General features: G+C 35.9%; 1 protein-coding gene and 1 pseudogene across 2 annotated transcripts; one reads left to right on the top strand and one right to left on the bottom strand.

Annotated features, from left to right (window-relative positions):
* Nucleotides 1–3,085: 3,085 nt before the first annotated feature.
* On the bottom strand, nucleotides 3,086–8,890 carry LOC143554215 (protein TIC 40, chloroplastic-like; annotated as a pseudogene). Its single transcript, XR_013138962.1, has 14 exons — nucleotides 8,524–8,890; nucleotides 8,325–8,424; nucleotides 8,191–8,248; nucleotides 6,453–6,470; nucleotides 6,016–6,352; nucleotides 5,569–5,672; nucleotides 5,419–5,482; nucleotides 5,221–5,299; nucleotides 4,396–4,436; nucleotides 4,251–4,296; nucleotides 4,059–4,153; nucleotides 3,761–3,864; nucleotides 3,635–3,682; nucleotides 3,086–3,308 (listed from the first exon to the last, which is right to left on the bottom strand). The product of XR_013138962.1 is annotated as a protein TIC 40, chloroplastic-like (transcript).
* A 4,341-nt stretch (nucleotides 8,891–13,231) lies between these two features.
* Nucleotides 13,232–15,414, top strand: LOC143554214 (uncharacterized). The gene has a single exon (XM_077044035.1). The coding sequence runs from the start codon at nucleotides 13,424–13,426 to the stop codon at nucleotides 15,269–15,271; it is 1,848 nt and encodes a 615-aa protein (XP_076900150.1). The 5' UTR covers nucleotides 13,232–13,423; the 3' UTR covers nucleotides 15,272–15,414.
* The last annotated feature ends 1,656 nt before the right edge of the window (nucleotides 15,415–17,070 follow it).

Genomic DNA, 17,070 nt, shown 5'->3' with positions numbered 1-17,070 from the left:
ATTTCTTGCTAGAAACCAGCAAGTAATCGGTTATTTGAGAAACGGTTTGTACTGTGAGTTTAACTAAACGTTTTCATTGGAAACTTAGGGCGCGTTCGTTTCACAGAATTCGTGGGAATTCAAAGGAATTGGAATTAAAATCCCATGACATGGCGTGTTTGTTTTGTTGAAATTGGAATCTTAATTCCATTTTGATGTGTTCGGTTGACAAGGAATTGAAATTGGAATTGGAATTCAATTCCTTCAAATTCCTTTAAACAAAGGGATTCTAAATCTTTCCATCATGTGAAAGAATTCAAATGGAATCTTCAATTGGGCGACTAACATGGTCGCGTTCGGGTCGACATTTCGGGTGTGTTCACATTCAGGTCGACGCTTCAAGTCTTAGCGCTTTCAGCTAGTGCTCCGGGTCAACTCGCATTCAGTTCCGCGTCAGTTTGTGTTCGGTTTGACACCAGGGTCAGTTCGGCTCAACCCGACCCGGTCCGCCGACGGCCCGGGCATTTCATGGACCAAAACGAAACAAAGAATAGAAACCGAAATGAAACGAAACTGAACTAACCAAAATGAAATAGAAAAAAACATAAACCGAACAAAAAAAAACTAACCAAAATAAAAGTTAAACCGTACCGAGTAAACCGACTAAAATGAAACAAAAAAGGGAAACGAAGAAACGAACAAAACGAAACAAAAAATTAAACCCGAACGGAAATGAAACAAAAAAACGACATAAACGAACCAAAAAACCGAAACGGGTCGAAACCGAAAAAACTGAATAAAAATAAGCAAAAAAACGAACTTGAACCAAACATAAACCGAAAAAAACATCATAATCGAACCAAAAAAAACAAAACGGGCCGAAACCCAAGAAAATGAACAAAATAAGCAAAAAAAACGAACTTGAACCAAACAAAAACCGATAAAAACGAACAAAAAAAAACCAACATGGGCCGAAACCCAAAAAACTGAATAAAATAAGCAAAAAAACAAACTTGAACCAAACAGAAACCGAAAAAACAACCTAAATACTAAAAAAAACCGACACAGGCCGAAACCCAAAAAAAATGAACAAAATAAGCAAAAAAACGAACTTGAACCAAACAGAAACCAAAACATAACGAACCAAAAAACGAAACGGGCCGAAACCCCAAAATTGAACAAAATAAGCAAAAAAAAAACGAAGTTGAACCAAACAGAAACAAAAAAAAACAACATAAACGAACCAAAAAAACCGAAACGATCCGAAACACAAGAAACTGAACAAGATAAGCAAAAAAAATGAACTTGATCCAAACACAAAACAAAAAAACTGAACAAAATAAGCAAAAAAAAAAAAAAAAGAGCTTGAACCAAACAGAAATAGAAAAAAACGACTAAAATGAACCAAAAAAACCGAAACGGGCTGAAACCCAAAAAACTGAACAAAAAAAAAGAAAAAAATGAACTCGAAGAAAACAGAAAACGAAAAACCAACCTAAACGACCCAAAAAAATTGAAACCGAGCCGGAACAAAACCCAATAAACAAACCAACTGAAGAAAAAAAACGAACCGGAATGAAACTGGAAAAATTAACGAAAAAAACGAAAGCGGGCCGGGTCGGGTGGAAGCGGTTCGGATCATCAGCGGGCCAGATCTTCCAAAAACGTTGTGGGTCGTTGGTAGAGTGGGTCAAAGTGATTGCCTCCGACTCATTGGCCAACCAAACACGTTAGATGGAATTGGATTCCAATTCCAGCATTTTCCATTCCTTTGGGAATGTTTAAATTCCAATTCCATTTCCTTTAAATTCCAATTCCTATGCAAATTCCAATTTCAATTCCATTCCATTCCGTGAAACGAACGCGCCCTTAGGGTATGTATTTTTGACCGGTTTTGGTGTTTTTATATTCCGTATGTTGTATCGATGGTTTTGTTGGTTCAATCATAACACTTAAAACGTGTTTAGAATATCAAAATGTAAAAACACTCCCTAATCTCTCACAAACCTCTTGGTGGGCGTCTCGCGGTCAATCACAATCTATCATTGGTGTTCAATCTTCGTCAAGCAACTTAAAGTGTTATGCAAGTTGTATGGCAAAATTTTAATTTATGTGAAGTGTAGAACAATTTATTTAAAAAATTAAAAAACTAGATACAAATGGTTTATATGTTAGCCCGCAATTAAATTACTGTGTTCAATAAGTTTATATTGTGAGGTGGTGAAATAAAGTCCGGCTCCAGGCCTAGCAACAATGTGAAATGTCGAATGATGGCATCTTTGGGACTATTACACAAATGAGGTTTTAGGATGAGATGATAAATTCATGATTCATGAGGGTTTGCATTTTGACCAAGGTTCACTGGATTCACACTCACTGCATTATGCACATATAAGCTGTATGACCCTTCTCACCGGAAGCAGTCTCTCTATCCCTATAGGGTAGAAGTAAGGCTGTCTACATCTTACCCTCCTCAGACCCTACCATAGCTTTGCTATTGGTGGGATATACTGAGTACGACGATGATGATGATGATGATGATGACCCTTGGACGCATTATTAAAACGTGGAAAAAAATAAAAATGTAATGATCTTAAAATATGAAAACTTAGAAAACGCTGTGAATTTAACCTATGATTTTGGACAACTGCACATAGCTCAATGGATTCATACACTGGCGTTGGTAGCATACGATTACGTATGAATTGTTTGTGTATCTACATATATTTTTCAAACTTTAGATAAAAGATTTAACTAGTAAATTAACAAACATCGTTTTTTTTCTATTGCAATGACTTTTCCATGATCGATTTTTTGAATACGTTATTAACTTGGTTGTGTTAACAAGCGACATGTAACACAAGTCCCTAATGGTGAAGTTACTTAACTACCCCTCAAAATCTCATGGAGAAATTACTTACAATTCTTGTATTTAAAAAAGATGCATTTTGCAATAGGAAGCAACTAAATAGGAAATAATAAATGGCAAAAATGCAACAAAAAGACAAGTCCCTCTTAATAACCAGATTATTGTGAACAAGGGTATCCTAACATCCAAACACCAAAAATAATGTGTAAAATAACTTTCATAAAATACACCAAACTCGGTTAACCCGAACAAAATAATAATAGCTAAATTACAGTCTCCTGAAGCCAAACTCATATGATCAACTATGACTAAAGTGATTTTCTTCAGCAGCTTTAAGCTCACTCGGTTGCAGTAGGACAAAAACATCCTAACTAGTCGGAAAAAAGAGCTTAAAACATGATCAAGGTGCACCCGTCACTCCGGGAAAGAGTTCTGATATCTTGTTGAACACATCCATAACCTGAAATGTTAGAAAAATAAACAATGCATTATGATCACTTTTAATGCATAATCTTTAAAAGCATATACTAATATATACGGTTTGGGGCAATTTAGTATATACCTCTGAAAATTTGCAAAATATCACATATAACCCATTCAAATACTTAAAATTTCATGTCCTTATTGCATACAATTTATAATAAGACTACCATTCTGTTGCTCATTTTACCCGTTCACTAAATTATCAAAAAACTAAAAACGGGTATGATCTTTAACGCATCATCTTTAAATCACAAAAATACATACGATTTTTGTGTATGTAACACATTGGTTTTACGAGCTTACCTCCTTGTCGTTTTGGTACTTGATGATGCTCATAGGGTTTTGAGAACACTGCAAGAATAACATCAAAATATTAATACTCAATAATAATAATAATAATAATAATAATAAGTGCGTGTGCAAACATACATCCATGATAGTGGCTTGAACTCTAGGATTTTGAAAAGACATGGCAACCTCGGGATTCGCCATGATTTTAGATATCACTTCTTCCGGGGTAAGTCCGATTTGATCTTCAACAAAAAAAAATACATATATAAACAAATAAGATCTTATAATATATTTGTATATGTAGCAATTTATTAAATAACATAATTTAACTTGATCTCTTATCACAATTTCTCATATCTAATTACTTTAATAAATATATTGTTAGTAAAACATGTTTGTCACATTAATCACTTATAATACTTTTGTGAAAAATTACCGAATTGCTGCTTGACCTCGGGACTGCTAATATCAAAATTTTTTAATGAATCCATCATACGGTTATCCCATTCGGGGCTTCCGCCCATGCTATTTCTAAACAAAATAATATAAAACCAGATTATTATAATTAAATTAAAAACATAAATTAATATTAAGATGGGACATGTTAAAAGTTAAATGGAAAACTTACAACATTTCCTGCAATTGTTGACGGTATTGCGGATTTTGGAGCATCCCTGATTTAAAAATAAATACCATGGTTTTTAAGATTTTATCTTCTTTTATTGAGAAATATATTTATTTGAAATTACAGAAATATAGAAAAAGATACCGACATTTGAAGGAGGTAGGGTTCCTCATTTCTTCCGGAAGATAGCTGAAAAGAACTTACAATTTAGTAAATAAAATGACTAAAAAACATTCTTTGATAAAATTGAAGTATAAACTGAAAACAAAATACAATTTATTTCTTTTTAAACAACATTTTTATGAACTATTTTTAATAGTTTTGAAGAAATTACCATCTAAACATTTTAAAAAACAGATTTTTTTTTAAATATTATCAAGAGTAAATTACAAAATTTTGTCCTAAGGATTACCAAAATTACAAACGTGCCCTTTAAGCTGGAAAATTACACTGAGTGTCCTTTGTTTTGATAAGTTATCATGCTTTATGTCCTAAAAAAAGTTAACTTCTGGGGTCAGTTCTATGAAATGACCGTTTTAGCCTTACCCCTTAAAGAACAAAATCTGTAATGCTCACTAATCTTTTATTTTCTTTCTTTTTGTTGCATCCAGTATTAAACTAATTATCAGACACTAATTGTTCAACTCAACATAATCAGAGAATCAAAATCAATATTAATCTAAATTTTTTTTTAAAAATCATAATTTTTTTCACTATTTTATCAAGTAAATAACAAATTGTGTCCTTTATGTAATACAAAAATGACAAGACGTGCCCTTTAAGCTGGAAAGTTACACTCAGTGTGTAATTCTCACAACTCTTTTATATTCTTTCTTTTTGTTGCATCTGGTATGAAATATTTATCAGAAACTACTTTTTTGACTCTTAATCAGATAATCAAAATCAATTATCCAAAAACACTAAAAAACTAATAATTGTGACCATTAATAATAATTTTAATATCCAAACTTACGGATAGACCATCTTTTGTACGGTTGGATCTTCCATCATCTTCTCCAAAGCTTCAACAGACATAACCGGTTCTTTTGTGCCTTTACATTATTAAATAAAACTAAATTAGCCTCTATTTTAAAACATCACAATAATGACACATAAATTTCATAATATGCTTAAACAATAGAAAGAAAAGAATATCAAGATTTTGGGTCACCTGTGGATGAAGCCCCCTCGAACGAACTATCTGTCGGTTTAAAGGCAGACCCATTTTGGGAAGCCTTCATTAAATACAAAAACAATCAATATTTATATAAAATAAGATATTAAATTGAAGCATATTATATCAAAAAAAAAAAATTCTTACTTGATCTGCAAATTGAGAATCTTTTGGGGATTCTTTGTCGGTCGATTCTTCAGGCTTTTCAAAGCTCGTTTTCAATGTTTCCTCGGGAGACACGTCAATGAAAGCTGAAAAAATGGTTATAAATTTAGTATAAGTATAAAAATTGGATAATTGCATTTATCAAAGGGTGCTAAACAGACTCTGCTCGTGGACGGCGGGTCCAACCCGACACGACATGCATATTCGTGGGTTGACACGAAAATGACCTGGCCCATTTAACCCGAACTTGTTTATAATCAACCCAAACCCATGATATTTATGTTAGGTTCGTGTAGTGTCAGAGATTCACACCCTAGACTCTGTCCTAATGTCTCGCAAAAGTTAATGTAATCGTAAGTATCACATTCATTTCACTATTTATAAAATTATAAAAAACAGGCAAATGGGTCGACCAGATTCACCCCTTACCCGATTTCTTAGGCTCCTTAGGTGATTCAAACTCATTCTCAGCATTTGCAGGTGCGGGTGGTGCCTCTGTTTTAGGAGGAGGAGGTACATCTACAGTCACCGTGCGTTGAGAAGCAGGTGTTGACGTGGCAGCGGATGGTGGAGCTGACGTGGCAGCTGAGCGTGGTGCTGGCGTGGCAGCTGGAAATGGAAAAGGGGATGCAGGTGGTGAGCCTGGTGCAGCGGGCGGCGGAAATGGAAAAGGTGATCCCGGAGAAAAGCCAGCATTAGCAAACTGGTTATTTTGTGTGTCCATTTGTCCCATCATGGTCTTAAAAGCTTGTTGCATAGCATATTTCTAAAAAGTCAAACATATAACAAAAATCCTTAAAATACTATTATAAAAAAATATTACGCTAAAAGAAAGGGTAAATAAGTAATTGCAACCAGAAAATTACCTTTATGTATGAAGCCGCCTGCAATTCAAAACATAAACATTGGTCAAACATAGTAGAAAACGTTAATCTAATAAGTAAAGGTGGCAAAATGGGTCAAAACGTAAGTTGACCCAAAACACGTAAACACTTTTTATATGCAATTATATTACTGCAAAAATAATTTATTTATTTGGAATAAAATGGTTTAATAAAGTTTTTTATGAGTCAGAAAAAGTGATAACTTTCAACCCATTTAAAGGTAAAACATAACCCAAACCAGCCGTTTTACAATCAAATGGCTTGACACGAGACACTTTTTGCCTAAAAATTCAAACTTTTTAATGTATAATTAGTTTGACAAACTATAATTGCAGAATATACTTCAATAATAATCTATTTAGGTTAAATAATATGGATTAGAAGATTCTTCATGGTTACAAAAAGCGGTTAACTTTTGACCCATTTCCTGTTGACCCATTCAGAGGTCAAAGATAACCCGAATCAACCCATTTAAAGGTAAATGGGTCAAAATTGTCGTCTTTACTAATAAAAAAAGTAAGAAACAAACAGATTTTTCATATTAACATAGTATAATTAGAGTTTAGTAGGGGCGTGAATCTTATAACCCAAGAGTTGGCAGAATGGGTCAAAACAAGTAGCTTTTGGTACGAATTGAAACAAGCGGGTTGATCCATAACACTTTTGCCCAAAAATTCAAACCTTTTAGATATTGAATTAGCTTGACAAACTTTAATTACAAGATAAAATATACATCAACTACAATCCATTTATTTTGTATAAAATGATTTAGGAGGTTCTTTATGAGTTAAGAGGTAAAGCATAACCTGAAGCAACATATTCGTAATCAAACGCGTTGACCCGAAACATTTTTTGCCTAAAAATCAAGCTTTTTATATAAAACTAGCGTGACAACTATAATTAGAAAAACTTATATTACTTCAACAATAATCTAGTTATTTAGAATAAAATTGTTCAGAAAGTTTTTTATGAGTTAAAAACAAGAGAGCAGCTTTCGACTCGTTTCGTTTTGACCCACTAAGAGGTCAAACAAAACCCGAATCAGCCCATTCATAATCCAATGGTTGAGCCTAAACACTTTTTTTCTAAAAACTCAACTTTTTATATATAATTAGTTTGGCAGACTATAATTACAAATTATTATCACTTCAATAATAATTTATTTAACTTCAACAAAATGTTTTAGAAAATCCTTTATGAGATGAAAAAATTGAGCAACTTTTCTACTCGTTTCCTCTTAACCCATTAAAATAAAACATAACCCGAATCAGCTCATTCATAATCAAATGGGCTGACCCGAAACACGTTTTGCCCAAAAAATTTAAGCTTTATACATATATAATGAGTGTGGCAAACTATAATTACAAAAATTATGTTACTTCAATAATAATCCATTAATTTTGAATAAAATGGTTTAGAAAGTTTTTATGAGTTAAAAAAACTGAGCAACTTTCTACTAGTTAACCAAACACTTTTTGCCCAAAAATCCAAACTTTTCTTTATATATGATTTTCGTGACAAACTATAATTATAAAAACTAAATTACCTCAACAACAATCGATTTAGTTTAAATAAAATGGTTTAGAAAGTTCTTTATAAATCCAAAAAGATAGCAACTTTCAACCCAAACATAGCTAAAATCAACCTGTTCATAAGTAAACGGCCTGAATTGCACTAATTCTTGAAAAAAGAAAACTTAACATCATACTCAGTTACTCACCCATGAAAAAGCTGCTGATAATGCAACACCAACTCCCACCCAAAACAAAGGAGAACCTCTACAATCACAACCAAAATCAATAACCATTTAAACAATAACTCAATAATTAAAATAATAATAATAACAATAATTACACTTGAGAAGGTGGAGGTGACACTGCAATTGGTTGAGCTGTGCCAACTGATGATGTATGCTAATTACTTGAATTTGAAATCTTAGCAAACCCATCTTTCCCTATAAACACGTTAGCATCAAAATTGCAACTTTAAATAAGTAAATCATGTAAAGATCGATTAAATATTGAAACTTTATACAAGGGTGTTCAAGATTCACCGATTGATTTGTCAAATGTTTGTGGGGTTGAGTCATGACGGCGAGAAAAAGCTGAAATTGGAGTTGTGGGTTTGGTTCTTTTGGGAGTTTTGAAGGTGCAGAACGAGGGTTTGGTGGATATTATAGATTCGGTTTGTGGGTTGGATTTGAAACCAATAATTGGTTTGTGAGAAGAAGCGTAAAGTGATAGATTATCCATAATATGCAGAGAATTGGGGTTGGATTATGGTGATTGAAGTGAAGTGAAGTGAAGTGAAGAAGCAAGTGGAGGAGTTGAGAAGGGGTTTGTTTAGTTATATCGGCGACATCGATAATAACCTCATCGACTTCAATCTCATGTGAAGGGTTTTTGGGTTTCTATTTTTCCTTTTTTTTAAGGTTTTATATTTTCCATTTTTCTTTCACGATTAGATTATTTGCTATGGTTTAATTAGTTAAAGTGTCACGCAGGTAATTAACTTTAATTAACAGTTTAAAGCAAATAAAGGTAATCAAGGGGTCAGTTAACCAAGATTAAAAATACTAATCGGTTGAAATGAGGGTGAATTTCCCAAAAGTAAGCCTTCTTGGGCATTAGTGCATTGGCTTGCGGGCCACGTGTGAGGGAGGGGTATATTTTGGTGCCTAGGAAGGATTAATGGGTGTGTTATGGTTTGAATGGGTGTTAAATGGTGGGGAGTGGCAGTGTGGCACCCTCACTCCACCATAACACTTGGTCTTAAAAAAAGAATTTAATTATATTGTTGATTAAGAATGAGATCGGTATCTATAACGGTATTGAAAATCTTCGGAAATGGGTACTGGTATTGAAACTGTACCAAAGCCAAAAAGTTGGTAAAGTACCGGTATCGATCTTGAATTTAGAAAAGTGGATACTCAATTCGTACCGAAAGTACCCGGTACCATTTGCTTATCCTTATTGTTGATGAACCCATAGTTTCATTAGTTTTTATATGATCTAGGACCCGGTTTTGAAACTTTTGCTATTGCTCAACGGGTTGTTCATCCTTTGCCTGCACTTTGAGATCTCACCTGGTTACTTACATGGAACATCCACCCCATCGGCCGCCTTTAACGCCTATACTCAACCCTCATCTTCTTGACCTCGTGGTCAGCCAAGCAATCAGGGTTATTGTTAGTTTGGATGTAAAGGCAATGGCCATTGTTGCCACATTTGTAGCTTTATTGGATTAGTGGTCACTAAGCCAACACGTGACCTAATTTCGCCTTCCTTGCGTAGAACGATTCATCTCATGATGCTAACCTTGTGCCAGCGTTTCAGGCACTATGTAAAGTTAATTCATGCACACTAGATTGGCATGTTGATTCCCGGGCTACGTCTCATATGAATCTATTACTGGAAAATTTGGATACAGATGTCCCATGTCAAGGAAAATAATAGGTTTCCTTTGGAGATGATATGACCCTCCTATCACCCACATAGGTACTTATATTGTTTCCAAAAGCATCCATCTTCGTGATGCTTTAGTTGTTTGACGTCTCACAAAAATATTATATTTATTATCAAATTGACTCATGATCTTCTGGTTGATATTCATATGTTTTGTGATATTTTCTTCATTCAGGACGCCCTCATTGGCTCATGAAAAACATGAATATGGTCTTTATATCCTTGATTTGGTCAACAAGCTTTTGTGACACAAACAAGATCATCTCTTTTAGCTTTTTTTAACTTTGACACGTTTATTTTGATGTAATTTTTCTTAAAATAATTCAAGTCATATGTTTCTTACATCTTTGTAACCTAAACCAACTATTTCTTCTGCATGTTAACTCTTTAAAGTAATTAATTCCCATTTGAATCGAATACCAAACAATCTTCTCACCTGTCCCTATCCCGTGTTGCCTAATATGATGGTAATTGTTATTAAGCTATTTTTATTGATGATTTCCCCAATTTGTTGGTTTTATCCATTAAAAATTAGGTATAAGTTTGCAAAAATATTGAAGGTTTTTTTTTGTGAAGTTTGTTCAAACTTAGGTTACATTGAAAGAAAGTATTCAAAAGCGATAGTGGTTTAGAATTTCTTAACCATTTGTATGATCTATATGACTACACAATCCAAGGTTGGTACTTTCAAACCTAAACATTCCGTTGAATATACCAACCCGCCCGATCATCCTCTCCATAGTGTATTGTTTGCTCTTAAATAGCCTATAGGTTTTAAATTTTTCGCCAAACAACCGCACTAGTTGTTATCAATAACACTTGGGATCTAGTGTAGATGGAAATGTTATTGGGTTAAAGTGGGTGCTTCACACTAAACTTCATTCAGATGGCTCTATTGATAGATTCACGACTAGACCTGTTGCTCAAGGCTTTACACAAGTTCTTGGTCTTGATTATTCTCCTACGTTTAGTCAGTCTGCTTGTGAAAGCCTCAACTGTTTGAATTATACCTTCTCTCACTCTTACGCGACATCAACTTGATGTTAAGAATGCTTTTCTTTATAGCAATCTTACTAACTCGGTCTTTATGAAACAACCACCCTAATTTATAGATCCCCATAATCAAATCACCCTTAAGAAATCACTATATGGTCTTAACTAACAAAACAAAGACAAAATGGTCCTTTTACAACCCAAAGCATTTACACCACACAGGAAAACATGGGCCCGGAGTGAGGCTCTCATCACTTCGCAGATTTTCAGAAAAAAAAAAGAGGATTTTAGGGCTCAAAACACCACCACAAAAAAAGAGGATTTTAGGGCATGGGGAATGGTGAAAATAGCCGTTTGAAAGCTAAAATGAGCCGTTGGCTCTTAATTATTTAAAAAAAAAAATTTTCTACTCCTATATATTACCCATTTTATACAACACTTTAACACAACTTCAAAAAACACCAAACTTACCCATTTCTTTATACAACACTTCCTATATATTACCCATTTCTTTCAAACTTTTTTAAAAAAACCTTTACAAAATCCTATATAATACCCCTAAATCAACCCATTTTTACCATATCAAACACAACTTCAATCTCCAAACAACCCATCGTCCCATTTTTTTTTTTAAAAATAATGTCGTCGTACTCGTCTGATTCCGACTCCTCCGAAGAGGATGATTTGCTTCTTCATGTAGGGGGAGTTTTGACCGCAACCGTGGTAAATCTCTTGCAAAATCAAGCCCATCAACCCCGACTCCCGAGGGTTAGAGCACCACCTCGTGATCGTGATCGATCGGGTGCTAACGATACTTTGATGATGCATTATTTTAGCCCTCAACCGGTATACGCGGAGTCGGATTTTCGAACTCGTTTTCGAATGAGCAGGCAATTGTTCACGCGTATAGCGAGTGATTTAGAGGCACGGTATCCCTTTTTCCAACAAAGGGAGGATGCTAGGGGTCTTCCCGGTTTTACCCCTCTTCAAAAATGCACGGCTGCTATCCGTCAACTAGCGTACGGCATCTCGTCGGACGCTTTGGATGAGTATTTACAGATGTCGAAAAGGGTTGCACGTGAATCCCTTCATTTTTTCTGCCAAGGTAAAAAACATTAATTTTACTTTTTATTAAATATTTATTACATTTTTTAATATATATTGTACGTAGGAGTCATATCGACTTACGCTCGGAGATATCTGCGTAAACCTACAACGTATGACATCCAACGCATATATGAGGTGCACGCAGAAAAACATGGTTTTCCTGGGATGCTAGGTAGCATCGATTGTACGAATGTTGGATGGGCTATGTGTCCAACGGCCTGGCGAGGTCAGTTCCACCGTGGTGATCATGAAGGGCCGACCCTCATACTTGAGGCGGCGGTGTCACAGGATCTTTGGTTTTGACATGTTTTTTTTGGTGTTGCTGGGTCAAATAACGACCTTAATGTTATCGATCAGTCACATTTGATCAACGACCTTATCGACGGGGTTGAACCACCTCAATCTTTTGTTGCAAATTAAGAACTCTTCAAGTACGGGTACTATCTGGTCGATGGTATTTACAACGAATGGGCTGTGTTAGTTCAAGCTTTTACAGATCCAGTCGCCGACAAACGGAAGTATTTTACGAAGAAGCAAGAGTCGGCTAGAAAAGATATTGAAAGAGCTTTTGGAGCTATAAAAAAACAATATTATGTTCTGGCGAACCCGATACGTTATTGGACTCGGGAGAGGATAATGGACGTCGTCTACACGTGTCTTATCCTACACAACATGACGTTAGAAGACGAGGGCAAAGCTATATGCCAAAACTACCAAGGTGACATTCCGCCACAACCGTCCACAATCAGTGATCAACAAAAACTTCATAACATAGCAAATATCAAGAGCCGTGAGATACACGGGGATCTTCGACATGAGTTGGTTGAACATTTGTGGGCGAGGCGACCAGAGGATCTTGTATTAGATTAGTTTTATTATTAAATATTATTGTTTGTTTAATTTTTAGTATGTTTTTTTTTATTATATGAATTTTCAAAAAAATGTGTGATTTTTTAAATAATTTTTGAGTTTTTTTAATAATACGTTTTTTTATTACATTTAAAAAATAATAAAAAAAAAAAACCGCTCGCGCCCCCTCTCGCGCCCCCACCACACCATGTCCCGGGGCGCGAGCACCACTACCAACACCTATCTTATCAACTTTCTCTCTCTGCCACACGTCACAATATTATTGGCTGGCGCCCCCACTCGCGCCCCCTCTCGCGCCCCCCACACCCCTCAGCCTTATTATTATTATTATTATTATTATTATTCATTGCAGCTTCAATCCAATTTCTTTTCTTCACACAATCAATCCTCAACAGATCCACACCTGCATATTCCAAGGTAAATAAATCTCTCCATTTAATTTCACTAAAATATCATCTAAACCTTTGAATCAAGATTGAAACTTTAACAAACCTGAGAGACAGTTATCATCAATTCACTATGGCTGATGACAATTTAACCCATTTTACCCAACACCCACTTGCCAATTTAACTGAACAACATCATCACCATCATAATCATCACCTTCAGCTCCATCAAGATTTGGTAGATTCAATAGATTTAACTAATCATGGGTTAGTCATAGGCCAAGAGTTTCCAGATGTCGAAACATGTAGACGAGCTTTAAAAGACATAGCCATAGCTTTACACTTTGATCTTCGAATAGTAAAATCGGATCGTAGTCGGTTCATTGCTAAATGCTCGAAAGAAGGCTGCCCGTGGCGTGTTCATGTTGCGAAATGCCCAAATGTTCCTACTTTTTCAATACGGACGCTTCATTCGGAACACACGTGTGAAGGCGTTAGGAACTTGCATCATCAGCAGGCTTCGGTGGGTTGGGTCGCGAGGTCAGTCGAGTCGAGGATTCGGGATAATCCGCAGTATAAGCCGAAGGAGATATTGCAAGATATTCGTGATCAGCATGGTGTTGCGGTGTCGTATATGCAAGCGTGGCGTGGTAAAGAACGGAGCATGGCTGCGTTACATGGTACGTTTGAAGAAGGGTACCGGTTGTTGCCGGATTATTGTGAACAGGTTAAAAAGAATAATCCGGGAAGTGTAGCGACGGTTTTTGCTACAGGTCAAGATAACTGTTTTCAACGTCTTTTTATATCGTATCGCGCGTCGATTGTTGGTTTCTTGAATGCTTGTAGACCGCTTTTGGAGATTGATAGAGCTCATTTGAAGGGGAAGTATTTAGGTACTTTAATATGTGCTTCCGCTATCGATGCCGATGACGGTTTGTTTCCGTTAGCTTTTGCGGTAGTTGATGTTGAAAGTGATGAAAATTGGATGTGGTTTATGTCGGAGTTAAGAAAACTTATCGGTGTGAATACTGATAACATGCCTAGGCTTACGATATTATCTGAACGCCAGCGTGGCATGGTGGAGGCGGTTGAGACGCACTTTCCGAGTGCATTTCACGGGTTTTGTTTACGGTACGTGAGTGAAAACTTTCGTGACACGTTTAAGAACTCTAAACTAGTTAACATATTTTGGAGTGCAGTGTATGCACTTACACCAGTTGAGTTCGAAACGAAAATAAACGAAATGTTGGAGGTTTCGCAAGATGTAATATTATGGATTCAAGAATTTCCACCTCAGCTTTGGGCTGTTGCTTATTTTGAGGGTGTCCGTTATGGTCATTTCACGTTAGGGATCACTGAGGTTTTGTATAATTGGGCTCTAGAAGGTCACGAACTCCCGATTGTTCAACTGATGGAACATATTCGTCATCAGTTGAGTTCGTGGTTTGAAACGAGGCAAAACATGGGTATGATGTGGAACTCGATTGTGGTCCCGTCGGCTGAAACGAAGATTCTGGAAGCGGTCGCGGATGCGCGGTGTTACCAAGTGTTGCGCGCGAATGAAGTTGAGTTTGAGGTTGTTTCAACCGAAAGAACAAATATTGTTGATATAAGAAGTCGAGTGTGTTCGTGTAGAAGGTGGCAGTTATATGGGCTTCCGTGTGCACACGCTGCAGCTGCGTTAATATCTAGTGGGAAAAACGCGCATGTGTTTGCTGATCATTGTTTTAAAGTTGAGAGTTATCGGGAAATATATTCACAAATGATATATCCGGTTCCTGATAAAAGCCTTTGGAAAGATGTTAATGAGGGTGCGAAGGGCGATTTGGTAATTCGGCCACCTAAAACACGCAGGCCACCGGGTCGGCCCAAAAAGAAGGTTCTTAGAATCGAGAGTTTGAAACGACCGAAGCGAATTGTGCAATGTGGTCGGTGCCACATGCTTGGGCACTCGCAAAAAAAGTGTACAATGCCCATTTAAGTTGAACGGGTTCTGTTTTTAATCTTATATTAATCTTTTTTAATATCAGTTTGTTTTTAGTTTCCCTTTTTTTGACAGTTGGCATAGAGTTGTGTATTTTGTATGGTTATCAAGTTGCAAAAATAATCTATTTAGTTTTATAGCTTCTTTTGTCTGTTTGAATGCATTTTGTTGGCTGATTTGAAGAGTTCCTAGCAGCATATTACCGGCATGACATAATGTAAGTTGGCTTTTGTTTAGTTTTTGTGCCAATAGTTATAAGTTTATGTGATTTATTAATGATTTTCGGCATGTTGTGTGCGAATAGAAGTAAATTTTGCTGTAAATTAGCATGCACAATCAAGTAAAATGGACTTAATCAGTGGCACAATGGGCGGGCTAAAACGGGTACATGTCAACAAGGGTAAATTTTGATACGGGTTTGACACGGCTTGGATTTGGTAAACTCTAAACAGATGATGAGAATCATGTTGTTAGAAGCAATATTACATTGTTTTGAAAAACCTCAGTATACTAGCCTAGTATGTAAGCTGTTAATTAGTATTACCTGACTAATGATGGTTGAACAATGGTCAACTCAAATCTTGTTAATGTGTTACATCATGTATAATTTGCAATCAAGTGATCAATTTTGCCCGTTAGTGTGTTTCTTTAAGTTATATATGCAATAAATTGATCAATTTTGTCATCTACCAAAACATAAACAACTTGCATATCTAAACTCTTTGCTAGGGGTACATAATTAAAATCAAAACATGTCCTAACATGTTTCTAACTAGTAGATGCTATGTAGTCATATGAGGGTTAGGCGTCCCAGACACAACGAGGCAGTTTCTTTTCTCGATGGTCCACTGCGACATTCTCGACCCTTTTCTTATCACAAATTTCTATATGAAACTCTTGCGGCAAAGCAACCAACGTATCAATCTCGGCTTTACATTTTGTTACTAAAAAAATAACAAAGGGCGACATGGTGGTCTTTGGGCATAACAAGATTAGACCAAAATTTATCAAATGCCAAGACCAAAACAAGGAGTTCTTTCTTAGTAGTTCTCTAAAGTTCATTCAATGTCTTACTTGCATAGTAAACCAGGTGAAAGTGCTTATCTTTTCTTTGGCTCAAAATCGCCCCAACTGCAAAGTAGTTTGCATCACACACATCAATTCAAATAGTAGAGTCCAGTCGGGGATAATCATGTTGGGAGCATTCACCAATTTCTCCTTTTAACAACATGAATACTTGAAGGCATTTGATGGCATTCACCTACATCAATACTACAACTCAGCTTGTATCTTCGGCTCAACCAATATATTCTACTTAGCCATGAAAATAATAATTCTTTTGAGCCGCCGGCTAAGCTATATCAGCCTGTGTCTTGGGCAAACTGGAAGTAAAACTAATGTGGACCTATCAGCTAGTGTCACGTCTAGACTTTAGACACATGTAGAATTTCGTGGGTTTCAATGCCGGGGGCGCCGGCTAAGCCGCTAGCCTTCTTAGTCGGCATCTTTGAAATACTTGTCTTTGATTGGTTGAGAGTTAATGTTTATGAGACTTGCTGGTTGAAAAAAAATGTCTATTCCGGAAAAGTCAATACCTATAATATCTATTTTGGTAATTTTCCCATTGAAAAACCTATATTCAAACAACTACTTATATTACGTTTCTTAAAAGAGTTCTACGGGTCGTGCACAATATCGACGCCAAAGAACTATAACTTTGTTTTCAGTAGGATCAAGTTTTGCCATTTAAAAGAGGGTGACGGCTCAGCTTGTTGCCCACTTATTTACCTCTCTAT

This window comes from Bidens hawaiensis, unplaced genomic scaffold (genome assembly GCF_021521415.1).
Source record: "Bidens hawaiensis isolate Kalapana, Puna unplaced genomic scaffold, B.hawaiensis_p1.1 tig00017565_1, whole genome shotgun sequence".
NCBI lineage: Eukaryota > Viridiplantae > Streptophyta > Magnoliopsida > Asterales > Asteraceae > Bidens > Bidens hawaiensis.
Note: the sequence above shows the minus strand (reverse complement) of the source record. Positions and strands in the feature narration are given on the sequence as shown.

What these genes read in the sequence shown, in the direction of transcription:
- LOC143554214 (XM_077044035.1), top strand. Translation starts at nt 13,424, where the DNA reads ATGGCTGATGACAATTTAACCCATTTTACCCAACACCCACTTGCCAAT.